General features: G+C 49.5%; 2 protein-coding genes across 2 annotated transcripts in view; both read left to right on the top strand.

Annotated features, from left to right (window-relative positions):
* The window catches only part of LOC149522210 (C-type lectin domain family 2 member D-like), a 241,450-nt gene that overhangs the window by 100,123 nt on the left and 126,991 nt on the right, over positions 1-14,336 (top strand). The window lies entirely within an intron of this gene.
* LOC142823169 (killer cell lectin-like receptor subfamily F member 1) lies at positions 2,525-13,887 on the top strand. Its single transcript, XM_089771442.1, has 7 exons — positions 2,525-2,553; positions 3,447-3,649; positions 8,329-8,427; positions 9,362-9,529; positions 10,033-10,187; positions 11,144-11,256; positions 12,266-13,887. The coding sequence occupies exons 1-7, from the start codon at positions 2,525-2,527 to the stop codon at positions 12,387-12,389; spliced, it is 891 nt and encodes a 296-aa protein (XP_089627568.1). The 3' UTR covers positions 12,390-13,887.

The raw sequence follows: 14,336 nt of genomic DNA, 5'->3' as shown, positions 1-14,336 counted from the left end.
GCGTAGACACGCCTGTGTCTGCGGCTCCCATGTCTCCGAGGTGGAGATGGAGATGGAGGTGGGGCTGGGGTGCTGCGGCCCTCTTCCACGGCTGGTCCGGCTGAGGAGGAAAAGAAGAAGACACAATCAGTCCTATAAACTGGACTCTGTAGCACTTACAATACTAACAGGATGGTTTATTAGGGGATGAGCTTTCCAGGGCCAGACCCACTTCCTCAGATCAGAGTAACACGGCTACATTTCTATCACAATCAGTCATGTGTGCAACAGCTGTCCAAAAGGGCATGCCCTCTCCCTTGAGACAGGGGAAGCAGACATTCTGAAGGTCACACTGTGTGTGTGTGTGTGTGCGTGTGTGACCTGGGCATCAGCCTGAGCATGACAGGTTTCCCTTGTGCATCACCCACTGTGCACCCACCCACCTACCCCCCCCCCCGGGTGTGACACAAACTCACTGTACTCACCTGCTGCTTCCTCTCCCGCGCCAGATGATGCCTGGGAGGCCTCAGAGGTCTGGGTGACTGGCTCCAGGGTGAGGGTCGCCGTCTCCTCGGTGTCCTCCTCCTCTGGGCCCATGTCCCCGTCTCCAGACTGCTGTAGCTCCCGCTCTGGAGCGTCCACCACCGGGTCTGCCAGTCCGGACTGCACGAACCTCCGTGGTGTGCGTGCTTCTGCACTGCCACCCAGGATCTGGTCCAGCTCTGGGTAGTAGGGGCAGTAGTGGGGGGCTGCCCCAGAACGGGAGCTCTCCTCCCTGGCTTTGGTGTAGCCCTGCCGCAGCTCCTTCACTTTGGAGCGCACCTGGTCCTGGGTGCGGGGGTAGTGGCCCTTCTGGGCCAGGGCTTCAGCCATGCGGCCATAAATGTCGGCGTTTCGCCGCCGGCTTTTGAGGGCCTGTAAGGCCTCCTCCTCTCCCCACAGCTCCAGCAGGCTCTTTATCTCTGCGCCGGACCAGGATGGTGCCCGGCGCTTGGAGCCCTTGGCTGGGTCCCCAGAAGGCTCGGAGGAAGGGCCAGGACGCTCTTGGGGCTGTGACATGCTGCAGCAAGGTCGCCGTGTGCTCTGGCTCCTTGTCTGCAGCAAGTGTCTGTGAGGTGCGCCTATCCCTTTAAGGAATGGCTGCAGCCAGGAACCACAGACGTGAAACCCATGGCCCAGATTGCCCACCAGGGCTTGTTCCTGGAGGCCAATAATTTCGAAAGAAAGGGCTCCCCCCGTCCAGACTCACGTTCTTTCGACGGATCTCCCTTGAAAAAGACGTTCTTCCTCGTGAAACGAGGTTTACCGCCGTCGAAAGAAAAGCCGCGTTCTTTCGATTTAATTTCGAAAGAACGCGGCTTGAGTCTGGACGCAGGGGAAGTTCTTTCGAAAAAAGGCTACTTTTTTTGAAAGAACCCCTGAGTGTGGACACGACCCTAATGTGGAGCACCCACAGGGACATCTCTCTATTGATGAACAGGAGGTTCCTCTCCTTGATACCAACTGACATTCTTTGAGGTGAGTGTCCCCGTGGGTGCCCCACAACTCTCCCTTCCTCCCCTCTATTTCGGGATCCTGGCCTTCCCAAGCCATGGTGTTGGTATAGAGAAAGAACTGAGGAGTGTGTATGGGGTGGGGGACTCATGCATGTGCGAGGCCTGCAGCCTAACAGTGTGCGACTTCTGGTGTGCACCTGCGCGGTCCCAGGAACACTGCTATGAAATCTCCGCTCTGAGGCTTCGATCCGGCACACCACAAGGACACTCATATCAAAGAACATCAGTTACTATCAAGGTGAATAGCCTCCTCTTCACACTCTAGCTTCCTAGTGTGTCTAATGAGTTCAGGTGCCTGGCAAACACTGCACCCCTGTAGGGAGCGATGCAGCCACCTTTCCAAACAAAGCTAACATTGATTAGCCAGCTGGGGCACAGCATTTGAGGGCCATTACGTTAGTCTGGGAAAGCACAGCTGAGTTCAGGGTCTATGCTGGAAAAAATCACCTGCCTGAAACCTGCCACGGTTTCAGCTCTCTCTGTGCGGATCAGCCCAATTTGTATTTCCTGGAGCCAATGGGTACGTCTAGACTACCGCGTTTTGTCGACTGCAGTTTTGTCGACAGATACTGTCGACAAAACTTCCGTCGACAAAGAGCGTCCAGACACATTGAGTTCTGTCGACAAAGCAAGCTGCTTTGTCGACAGAACTCCGTAGTCTGGACGCAATGTTACAGGCAATAACACCTTCTGTCGATAGAGTTCTGTCGACAGAAGGTGTTATGCCTCGTAAAATGAGGTTTACCAGCGTCGACAAAACTGCTGAGTTCTGTCGACGTTATGTCGACAGAACTCAGCGGTAGTGTAGACGCTGGTATAGTTTTGTCGACAAAAGTCCACTTTTGTCGACAAAACTAGGTAGTCTAGACACACCCAATATCTCTGGTGACTCCATGCTTCTGTCAGTCTGGCTGCTTGGGCTGCCAGTTGTTAAGACATAATTGCTGACTCTCCGTCCAAACACGGATCATTTTGGACACTGCATCACTATGGGTCCAGACAAGTGCATTGTCTCAAGGTATGTCTACACTGCAGAGTTTTTTTCAGAAAAATGACCATTTTTTAAAAAAAACCTCCAGTTACGTCTACATTGCAATCGCATTCTTTTGAAAGAAAATCAAAAGAACAGAGGGGGTTTTTTTGATACTGGTAAACCTCTTTCTATGAGGAAGAAGCCTTTTTCCAAAAGAGCTCTTCCGGAAAAAGGTCTGTGTGGACAGGGAAGAGGGAGCTCTTTTGAAAGAAGAGAAAAGAAGAAAAAGCACAGGTGCCCTGGTGGCCACTCTGTCCACAGTAATCAGAGTTTCAATGTGAGAAATCACCCATTCAGTGTGGATGCTCTCTTTCGAAAAAGGAGATGGCTTCTTTGATGCACTTTTGCTGTGTAGACACTCTCTTTCTAAAGAAGTTTTTTTCGGAAGATCTGTTCTGGAAAAGCTTCTTCTGAAAGAAGCCTGCAATTTAGACATAGCCTCTGTGATTATTCCAAAGAGAAATGGAATCTTTTTTAAACCAGTGGGGAAACTGAGGTATGCACCTTGTTCATCAAAATGTGACTGACAGCTTCCACATTGGCAGTAAGATGCTATAGTGACTGGGGCCGGCAAAAGCACTTGCATAAATGGGCTGTGCCCTCACCCTGGTATCAGAGTATTTGCAGGCTGTCCCTGTTGCAGCTGGAGAAGAGTCCTTATATTAGGGTTGTTAGCGGCTAGTCAGATAATTACTCAACTGATAAACCGGCTTCTGCCTGCCACCCCACGAACTGCTGCCTCTGTATCAGCTGGCTGCTCGCTGCACTCCTGGAGGGAGCATTTTAGTAACTGTATAACTGCTAAGAATTGTTGCGGTTACACAAGGCACCGTCTGCAGCAGCAAACAGCCCCTCAGGCTGTGGGTTCTGTCCATCAGCCTGTCACTCGCCCAGTTACAAGCCAAGACTCAGCTTCCTGTGCGGTCTCATGCAGCTCTGAGAGACTCCCAGCTGCACGTCCCTGCCTCTGCTCTTTGGGCGACAATACCGGAGCTGATGGAGGATGAGGAGGACTACACGGTGCTGAACCGAAAGTCCAGGGGGGGCCGCTCAGCCGTCCCATCTCCAGCCAGGATCCCAGGTACTGATTGCAAACCCTGATCCCCGCCTGAAGGCTCCATGTCCTAGCAGCAGGGTCAAGGCTGGGGCTGCCACCCCAGGGAGGGCTCACAGCATGGCAGGGGCTGGGGTGAGTCTGGGTTGGACAAGGGCTGGATTGGCCATATGGATTAACATCAGAAAAGGATTTGGGGTCTGATCCCTCAGCATCTACACACACCACAGAGAAGACAAACAGGAGCTTCACATCCCAGGGTCTCTAAGGTGGAGGCAATAGGTAAACTGAGTCCCAGACGAGGGAGTGACTGGCCTGTGGCAGGAGCACGGCTAGGAGAGGAACCCAGGAATCCTACTTCCTAAAATCCCTTCCTCTCCTCCACCTGCCCCACCCAACACCAGCTCCCACAGTCCTCACAGAACTGAGACTGGAAGCTCCAAACCCCAATCCCTAGACTTAACTACCAGCCGACGGGAAAGGAAAGAAGCCAGAAGTTCTAATGCCCAGTTCCCTGTTCTAACCCAGTGACCCTCCCCTCCCCAAGAGTCAGGCACACCCCCTCCGCCCCCAGCCCTCCTGCTCTAACCCAGTGCCTCTCCCCTAGAGCCAGGAACCCCCTAGCCCCTCCCCTATTCTAATTAGGGCCGCATCTTACCAGAGGGAGGCAGAAGCCGCCAGGTGCTTTTCCCGCCAGGTGCTGGGGCACATGCACAGAGCGGCTGTTAACAACCCTGCTCCATGGCTCAGAACGTTCGATAGGACTGGCACATGCGCCCCTCCTCCTCACCCCTCACCTGTGCTGGGTCTCAAGGCACTTGAGAATGGGGGTTGTGGGTGGAGGCCATTGATTTTTGCCCTCCTGGTTGCATTGAACTGCGGCTACACTCTGGCCCCATCCCCCTCCTTGAGCCAGGGACAGACCCCGGGATTGTGCCCTCCCTGTAACTTGGGACCTTGTGTCTTGGTCACAGTGTCTCATGTACCAAGTCCCAGGTGGTGTGACACACACTGAGCACAACAGACACTGGCTAAGGACGAGGCATCCACACACACACACACAGAACCTGACACACAAGACACACATGTGGTGCAGGATTAAAAGGTGGGGGGGAGTTTCATTGAAAACTGGGAGAAATGTAAAAGATGGAGAGAGTGCCAATACTACTGAGCATTTACAAGAAAATGGCCAAAATTACACACACAGACACCCAACCCTGTTGCCTTTGCAAACAACAGGCTGCTCCCCAGCCTTCCCTGACCGGGCTGCAGAGGAAAACAAGATGAGTGGGGAACAGATGAGCCTCACTCGTTTAACACCCCCCCCCCCCCCAAAGAGGTGTGGGATTCTGCTCTCATCATGAGCTTGGGGTTGCATTTCTCTTACAAACAGCATTTCATACACTGGGTTCCAATTGTTTCTCACCTGAGGTTGGTTCCTGCAGGCACTCAAAGCCCCTGCTGGTGCCTCATGGCACTGTGGGGCGGATGGGCTGGGAGTGCACTGCTGCTGGTCACCGTGATAGTGCTGGCAATTTGGGGTGAGTAACTGCTGGCACCTTATGTCTGTGCAGCTCTGTCAGCAACTAATCCAGCTTGTCCCGTCCCTCCCGCTGGCTGGTGACCCTCCTGGTACTACAAAGTGTTTGGCTGTCACACAGAGAGACGGTTAGATAGTAAGAAAGATGGGTGCACACACATGGGAATGGAGGGATAACTAGATGGATCCAGGCACACACTGGAACTGGTTATAAATAAGGGGAGAATTTGCTGGATTTATTAGAAAAAATAATTGTCATCCTCTCTTCAAAATGTAAAATATTCCCTAAATTATGAAGTTCAGGATGTGAAAATCTCCACTGTTGGCCAAAAACATGGAAGGACATGGGGAGAATTAGGTGAAAGTTTCATCAATATTTTTTCTGTTATTTTTTTCAAACTTCAAAGTTACGTTAATATTTTCCAATTAGAAAGTTTCATCAAAATATTTACACGCACGAACACACACACACTCACTCTCTCTCTCTCTCACACACACACACAAACTGAATGGCCAACCACACATCTCATTTGGATCTGGAAGGAGAAAGTCAGGCAGCAGCACAAATTAAAAAAGCAAACACAGTACAGCACTGTGTTAAACTTAAACTACTAAAAAAAGGGAAGGATAATTGTTTTGACAGGATCAGGTGGTGTTCTCCAAAATCTAACCCTCCTTATCTCCAAAACCCCGCCCTGCTCAGTCTATCCCCCCTCTCTCCCTCCTTCTCTTTCACTGGGCTGGGGCAGGGGATTGGGGTGCTAGAAGAAGTATGGGGTGCTGGCTCTGGGAGGAGGGTCAGGGCTGGGGCAGGGATGCAGGAGGGAGGTAGAAGGTGTTGGTTCTGGGAGGGGGGTCAGGGCAGAGGGTTTGGATATTTGTTAGTCTCTAAGGAGCTACAGGACCACTCCTTTTTAAGCGTTTTTGTAAGTTACAGAATAACATGGCTACCCCTCTGAAGCTTTTAAACATTTCAGAGTTGCAGGAAAATTTCCTGAGGGGTTTGTAACTCTGAGGTTCTGCTCTACAAAAATCGTCCCTCTGGCTGTTGCTGTAGTGCATCTTGGGAGTCCTGTGCCTGAAGGACAGCCTGGGAGATGTTGCCAAGCCATAGAGGCTACATCTACACTGCAGAGCTTTTCTTTGTAGTGTAGACACAGCCAGAGTCTGCACCATACAGAGGAATGGTACCACGAGGCACCAAACTACAACTCCCATGAGGCATTGCAGTACCTCAGCCAATGCTGCCACTGATTATTTTCCCTCCACAAACAAGTTTTTGATACTTTGCTTTTGCCCCAAATTGGGATGACAACTCAAAGGTTGAAATATTGGAATTTCGGTGATTTGTTTTACTCTAGCAAAGACACACAGCAGGGAGAGAGTGAGAGAGATGTACCAATGGAGATGCAGTGAGGGACCCTGATCTGTAAAAAGAGGGTTTTGTCCTTGTTCAGGTGGGAGCATTGGGAGGAGCACCTGTCCTATCCCTCCCCCGCGAGCATGTCTGTATTGAACCTACAGCCCCACATGATCTATCCCCAGCCTGGAACCCAGGCTGGCCCTACCATTTCCAGGCACTCTGTCTCAGTTTCTCCAGTCATTCAATGGTGGTGACAGCCCTGTGCCATGTCTCAGCTGGGGTTGGGAGGCTAAATCCAGTCAAACTCTGCGGTGCTCTGATGCTGTGGAGGTGAGAGGTGGGTAACAGTTTAGACAACTGCAAACACAGGCTGGGTTTGTAAAAAGACCCAAGGGATTTAGGCACCAACCCGAGCAGATTTTTCAATCCCAGCCACTTACTTGGGCTGTGTTCCATTGGGGCTGCCCAAAGCCCACGGGCATCAGAGGAGATGGGGCTGAACAGGCTTTAGATCAGGCTTTGTGCATCCACGGGACTCTTTGCCCACCCTTCCACCTAACAACCTCCTGTAACACTGACCGGTCACTGTCATTTGCCCCCAAGCCTCCCCCCCCACACACGCTGCTTTGCAGTTTCCTACTTAGCATCTGAAAAGGGACAGACCCCGGCAGCCCCTAGGAACAGTGGAGCTGGGAGCAGAGATGTAGTGAGAGCTCCAGAGAGTGGGGGCCCCAGCACAGCAGCCGATCCCAGCTGATCCAAAGTCTGTGCCCCCTGGTCCAGCAGGTAACTCCAGCTCGTGTGTCTGAGCAGCCCTTCCCCAGGCACTGCAAGTGGGAACCCAGCTGCTGGGCCAGGCCCTGGGGATCCTGCAGGGCAGGGACATGCTGCCCCCTGCTGGCTGCACCGATCTAGCTCCCAGCCCTGCTAGGTGCCAAGCTAGGAATGTACCTGCTTCAGCTTGGCCTGGCTGTAGGGCAGCACCATCTAGTGGCCATTCAGATTAATACCCAGCCAGGAAGATTTAAATCAGGGTTTCCCTCATGAGATGCCATTACACTTCAAAAGGGTCTTCAAGTGTCTCCCCAGGTGGCTTGGCCCTCCCTCCTCCCCCCATTTTTGAATTGCTTTGGGTCATCAAGTCTTCCTGAATTGTCAAAATGGGTCCCCATCTGGAAAGGTAGGAAACCACTGATTTAAATAAACTGTAATACAAAGTGATCCAACTTTTTTCAGTGGGGAGGAAGGGGGGGGTCAAAACTCATTAGAGACACTGTCTTATGATCCCGCCCCCTCCCATTCCCTGGCATCTAGGTCCCACCCATTTTTACATCACTCCTGGGTCCCAGCCTTCCCTGCTGGTCCCAGTTTAACACCACCCCTATCTCACAGTTACTCCTTCTAGACCAGTGTTTCTCAATCTTTTTTCATAAAATACCCCTTTTAAAAAAATGATAAGTAAGTACCCCCAGTTTTTTATACAACTTAATCAAAGGCGGGCAATGACATTTTTGGGTGTAAAATGTCCAAAAATAATAAAATGCTGTAAAACTTAAAACAAAAATTCAGTTTTCTCCAAATTTCAGTTATGTTGGGGTACCTCCCAGACTTCTCTCGAGTACCCCTAAGGGTATTTGTACCGCTAGTTGTGAAACATTTTTCTAGGCCATGCAGGCAGGCTGGGCTGGAGCTTTTAAGGGCAGAGCCGTCCCTTGCTAGTGTCAAACAGGAGTGGGTGCCTGTACCCCCTGCTTGCAAACCGGTGTCCCCCCCCCCTCCACTACCCCGTGTTAATTCTTGCAGCATGGTCGCTGTACCCACGGTGGCATCGGATCGCACTGGTGGTTGGCTGGGCCGGGAACCTTGTCCTGCTGGGAGCTGTGGCTGTACTGGCTGTCCTGGGTGAGTGGCCCCCGTCCAAGGGTTTGCGCTGTGCACTGGGAATTCCGCACACATCGCTGGGACTGGACACCCAGCTGGTGTCCCTCATACTAAGTGACCTTAACAACCTTGAAATCTGTGATGTGGGGACAGCTCCAGCCAGACTTTTCCTGGAGTAGTTTCCCTGATTTAACCCTGGCTTGGAATCTGGCTGCTTGGATGCCACTGGGTGAGAATGGATTGACACCAGCTGATCCATAGATTCTGATGGACCCACAGGGGTACTCTGGACCCCAAGCACCCATAGAGAAAAAAATAAAGGGAGTGCTTAGGATCTGCCAGCCACACCGGTTCACAAGGGCTGGCTGCCAATCAGCTGTTTGGGGGGCAGTGGAAGGGGCATGGGAAAAAAGGGGATGGGACAGGGAACAGTGGGGAGGAAAGGGCAGAAGAGGGGGAAGGGAGGCTTCAGGAGGGAGGTCAGAATGGGAGGATGAAAAGGCATTGTGAAAGCCAAGCATTGGCAAAGGAGGGGGAGTGTGGGCGGAGCTCTTGAAAAGGAGGCGGAGCTGTGGCAGGGCCTTGACAAAAGAGGCAGAGCATTGGCAGGGCCTTGACAAAACAGGTGGAGCTTCAGCAAGGCATAGGCAAAAGAGGGAGTTTCTGCAGGGCCTTAGCAAAAGAGGTGGAGCATCAGCAGGGCCTTGACAAAAGAAGCGGAGCTTCAGCAAGGCATAGGCAAAAGAGGCGGAGCTTTGGCAGGGCCATGGCCAAAGAGATGGCGTGTGGGCGGGGCTTTGTCAGAAGAGGCGGAGCGAGGGTGGGCCTCAAGGCACAGCACAGGTGGAGCATCCTCTGGGGAAAACAAAGCACCTGTGGACAGAGCAAAGGCTGATCCACGCCAGCTGGAATCTGGCCATGTCTATTCAATCTTTTGCTTCTCTTTACCTTGAAGTAACCCAGTGCCCATCTCAGAACCCACAGACGCCAGTGGCCCTGCAGAACACAGAGAGGAGCAATTCGCATGAGATCAGTCAAAGCACAATCACATTCAATGGGAGCTTGGAGGCTTTCCGATCCAGCTTGAAACAAAACTTGTGTGGAACAGAAAGCAACTCAGCAGGTAACCCCCGTGCTTCCTGTATGCAATTCGTCACTCATCCTCTGCTGAGATCAGGGCCCCATTGTGCTGGGTGCTGTCCAGACATAGAGAGACACAGGCACTGCCCCAGCTGAGATCAGGGCCCCGTTGTGCCAGGCACTGCCCAGACACAGAGAGAGACAGTCCTTTTCCCTGCTAGGATCAGGGCCACGTGGTGCCATGCGCTGTGGTCAGCAGTGGCTAGAAGATTAAAGTGAGCCTATTGAGCCTCTGATAACCTAACACAGCAATCCTGAGGCAGTGGGGCAACAGGAATTGTAAGGGGAGAGTCCCCAACTGAGCCCTCCCGCTGCTAATCTGCACCTCAGCATCCCCGGGCATCACATGGGAGCATTGGTGTCCATGCTTACACAGAATCCTGAGAAGTTATGATCTTGCCTCGCTCCCCACGGCTCTGTGTGTCTCTGCAGGAGAAGCAGGTCAGAATGACCCATGATTAATAATTGTTCCATTTCCCTGTGCAGGGGACTCCAGGTGCAAACTCTGCCCCAGGCACTGGGTGCCACACAGGGACAAGTGCTACTGGCTGTCTGATGGGAGTAAGTACTGGATCAGGGGCTGGGATGACTGCTCACGGAGGAGATCTCACCTGCTAGTGATCCAGGACTGGGAGGAGATGGTAAAGAACATAGCAAAGTTTATCCCTTCTCTCCCCCCCCCCCCATATTGGTGTCCTTTTTAAATAAAGACACTCAAAAAAAACCCCTTCTTTTTATTTTTCCAGCAACAAATAATCGACAGACACATTTTCATTCACATTTTTCTATTTTTCACACTTTTTTTCAGAATTTTGAAAGATATTCTCTATTTTTAATATTTTTTTAAAATGTCAATTACAATAGGAAAAACGATTTCCCTAGGAGGGTAGGGTGAAGCACTGGGCTGGGTTACCTAGGGAGGGGGTGGAGTCTCCATCCCTAGAGGTGTTTAAGTCTCGGCTTGAAAAAGCCCTGGCCGGGTTGATTTAGTTGGGATTGGTCCTGCCTAGAGCAGGGGACTGGGCTTGATGACCTTCTGAGGTCTCTTCCAGCTCTATGATTCTATGGTTCAATGTCCAGTTGTGCAAAATCATGTATTTTATGTGGGTTTTTTATCAATTTGTATTTTCACCATTGTGGGAAATCTTAGGGCAGAGTCAGATGCTGTCAGACCCTCAGTACAGATTCCTGCCCTCTATGGAAAGAGCTGCCGTCTGTGGGTAGCCCCTGAGACATTTGCCCAGACTTGAAATGCTACACTTTGTTTATTGGAGCTGTGTTTTTTTAAAAAAGCTCAGCACAAAAATATTCAAAAATTCTCTCAAAAAATGGAGATTGTTGACTGAAATTTACTGAAATTTGTAAATGAAATTAATCAAAATCTTGTTAGAGGGGCACAGGACCAACTCAGTTATTAATTAATAGTATAATTGCTTATTATCTTTATTTTTCATTGGTGTTTCAGCAGGTCCTGATTTGTCACCCACATTAATGATCAAAGCCCAAGTTAGAGATCAGGTCTCATTTGCATGGAGAGCAAAGGAACCAGTAAATTCTGTCTTGTTCTTCTACTTCTGACACCTTATCAATTTCACAGGCGTTCATACAGAATATTAGAAGAGATCGAAATCCATTGTGGATTGGACTCAACATCACATCCCCAGGGAGAAACTGGACCTGGGTGGATAGTTCCCTGTTAAATCAAACGCTGTGAGTGTTTCCAGATTAGTATTTTACCTCAGTCTTCATTAAATACATAGGGTGAAATTCTAGGCCTCCTTATAGTCAATAACAAATTTGTTTACCTCTATGAGGCAAGGATTTCATCCACTAAATCTTACAGTATAAAGGCCTCAATCCAGCAAACATACTTGGGCTAAACTTGAAATCTCATTGAAGTCAATGGCAATATTACCTGGGAGAAAGGTAAGTAAGTACAATACATACATGTTTGCAGAATCGGAGTCTCTTTGTTTGCTTGGCCTCTTCGGTCCCTGGTAGGACTAGCAACAAAATGGGGAAAACACATTTTTTTCCCCCATCTGTTCTTGTGTTTTATCACCTTTTGAGATTCCACAATTCCGAAGTGGATCAGTGTTAAAACTGAGAAAGTTCCAGATACTCCAAGAGTTGGTTAAAAATCTAGAAAATAAGTCACACAAAATAAATAAAATCTTCTCCAACTGACATTTGAAATTGACTCAACTTTTCATGTCAATTTCAAAAGCTGAACATTTGCACCTTAAGTTAGACTCCTCTGAAGTAGCTCTCTGATTAATTACTTTGTTGCCAGTTTCTATAGGACATACATCTGTCCACCAGGGCTGGATAGAAACACATCAACTCCTTTCACTTATTAGCCTATGTAGAATAGTAATAGAGAGGCAGCCATGTGTTAGTCTGATCTTGCTAAAACAAAAGGAAAAACTATGTAGCACTGTAAAGACTAACAAGATGGTTTTAATAGGTGATGAGCTTCCATGGGCCAGACCCACTTCTTCAGAATATGATCTGAGGAAGTGGGTCTAGTCCACAAAAGCTCGTCACCTATTAAACCATCTAGTTAGTCTTTAAAGTGCTTCATAGTTTTTCCTTTTGTTTTAGCCTATGTTGAGAGAGACTAGAGATGAAGGCTGGACTCCCAGCATCCTGGAAGGAAGAATAGCCTCCCTTCTCGGCCTCTAACCCCACTGATGCAACTGCCTCCTTCACTCCATAGATTCACGGTATCGGGGCCTGCGGAAGAGAACAGCTGTGCTGCAATAGAGGAGAATCAGATCCAGTCTGAAATCTGCAACACTGATTTTAAATGGATTTGCCAGAAAGCCGCTGTGCTCATTTAAACGGGTGGATTGGCTCCCTCTGGTTTGCAGATGTGGAATGTGGAACCTACTGTGTGTTGCTCTTTATTTCAACTAACAAACCCTCAGGAGGGGTCAATCTGGATAGTGCCAAAAATCCAGAGTATGAGAGGTGCGATACTGACCTACACTATTTGGGGGCCTGGACCCATTGACTCCAATGGACTTAGAGCAAATTCACACCATTATTTTATTTTGATGGAGTGGAGGTAGACCAGGGTCAGGAAAAGGCAGGGCCAGGACAGGGACTGGTGTGGAGGGGAAATTTTCCTGGGTCCCCACTCCCTTAGAGACAGTCTTTCTTCTCAGAAGGATGCACAGACATGGGAACTGAGCTAGGGTGCAGATTTTGGCCTTTATACAACATGAGCAAAATAAGTAAAATAAACCGAAATGCCAGGAAGCCAAGGGAAAAAAACTCCATCAATTTTTAAAGCCAAAGAAGACCATTCCAGTCATGTAGTCTGACTTCCTTCACGATACCAGCCACGGGACCTCATCCAGTGATTCCAGCCTGGAGCCCAGTACGTATAAGTGACAGATCTTAGACCAAACTAATCTTGAATCAAAAAACTCTAGTGACTGTGAATTCAGCATTTTCCTTGTAAGTTGTTCTGATGACTAGTTCTGCTCCCTGCTGAAAAAGGGAACAGAGCCATATGAAGAATATGTAGCTATATGGAGCACCTGAAAATTTGGGGCACCGCTGGGTCTTAATGTCTATCCATTTGCCTCTTCCTATCCCTGTTCTGTGGCTCTGTTTCCTCCCGAGAAAATCTAGTTAATTTAAAAGTGACACAGCCTGGCAGAACTCTTAGCAGAACCTGTGGCAGAGCCAGTGATGTTGAAGTGGTAATGAAGCCATTTTACAGTTTGTGAATTTACTGTGTTAGTTGACAGGATGTTAGTTTAAAATTTGCTTTAAAATATTTCATTGGTGTGTTGATGAAGATTATGAACTCTCATTTCTAAAAATTTGTCATTCTGCAAGCTGCTATCAGGCATAGGGGCACCAATTTAATAGTGCTATGTAAGGCCCCACGAATCCTAAGGATGTGGCCCCTTATTTGCAGTCTGAGTTGGTCTTGCTTGGGCTTGCAGCCCTGGGCTCTTTTTTTTTTTCGCTAAAGAGATCTCGATCTGCCATCCTTTTCCCACCTAGACAGTGAACAAGTTCCCCCCCCTTAATCTTTTGTGTGATAAGCTAAACACATTGTCCTCTTTACCACCTCCCCTGCATGGCAGGTTGGCTGGAACTAGACCCCTTCTTGTATCTCCAAAAAGGCTGCAGTTTTTCAACATGTTTTTAAAGAGACGGAGTTGGTAGCCTGAGGGAGTAGGTTAAACACACACACACAGGGGCGGCCCATGAGCCTAGGCGGTCACCTAGGGCACCCCATGATTACATCACGGCCATTGACGGCCGTGCAGGCGGGGGCACCAATCGCGCCTTCCACCTGGGGTGCCAACTACCATAGACGGCCTTGGGCCACTCCTGCACACACACACTTGTGCATGCACACACACACACACGCACCCCTATCTAAAAGTGTGATTCAAAGTTGTCAGTCGATCTGCAATGCCTCCAGAGTGCAGCTGACCACAAAGGAGCAGAGATTGCTTTCTTTGGGCCATCCAAAGACACACTGTGACTTTTCACTGCACTTGTGTGAGGTGTCTCTGAAATGCTCATTAGAATTATGGGAGCAGGAGCTGAAGGAAGCCTGGAGCGGAAGGGAGACACTTGTGTGTATCTAGGTGAATGCTGTTGGCTCCTGCTTTTTTTAGATGTGTTAGACATTCAGTTGATGGAGTGGGGTTTTGCTCATTATAATCAACTGAATTTGAGACCCAGCACTCACTAGGATTGTGTTAAATGCAGGGAGAGCTAAAATACAGTTGCCTATGTTTGCAATCGGGTGGGGATAC

The sequence above is a fragment of the Pelodiscus sinensis genome, chromosome 19 (genome assembly GCF_052426305.1).
Source record: "Pelodiscus sinensis isolate ZL-2025 chromosome 19, ASM5242630v1, whole genome shotgun sequence".
NCBI classification, from domain to species: Eukaryota; Metazoa; Chordata; order Testudines; family Trionychidae; genus Pelodiscus; species Pelodiscus sinensis.
The sequence above is the reverse complement of the archived record's forward strand: the minus strand, read 5'-3'. Positions and strand labels throughout refer to the sequence as shown.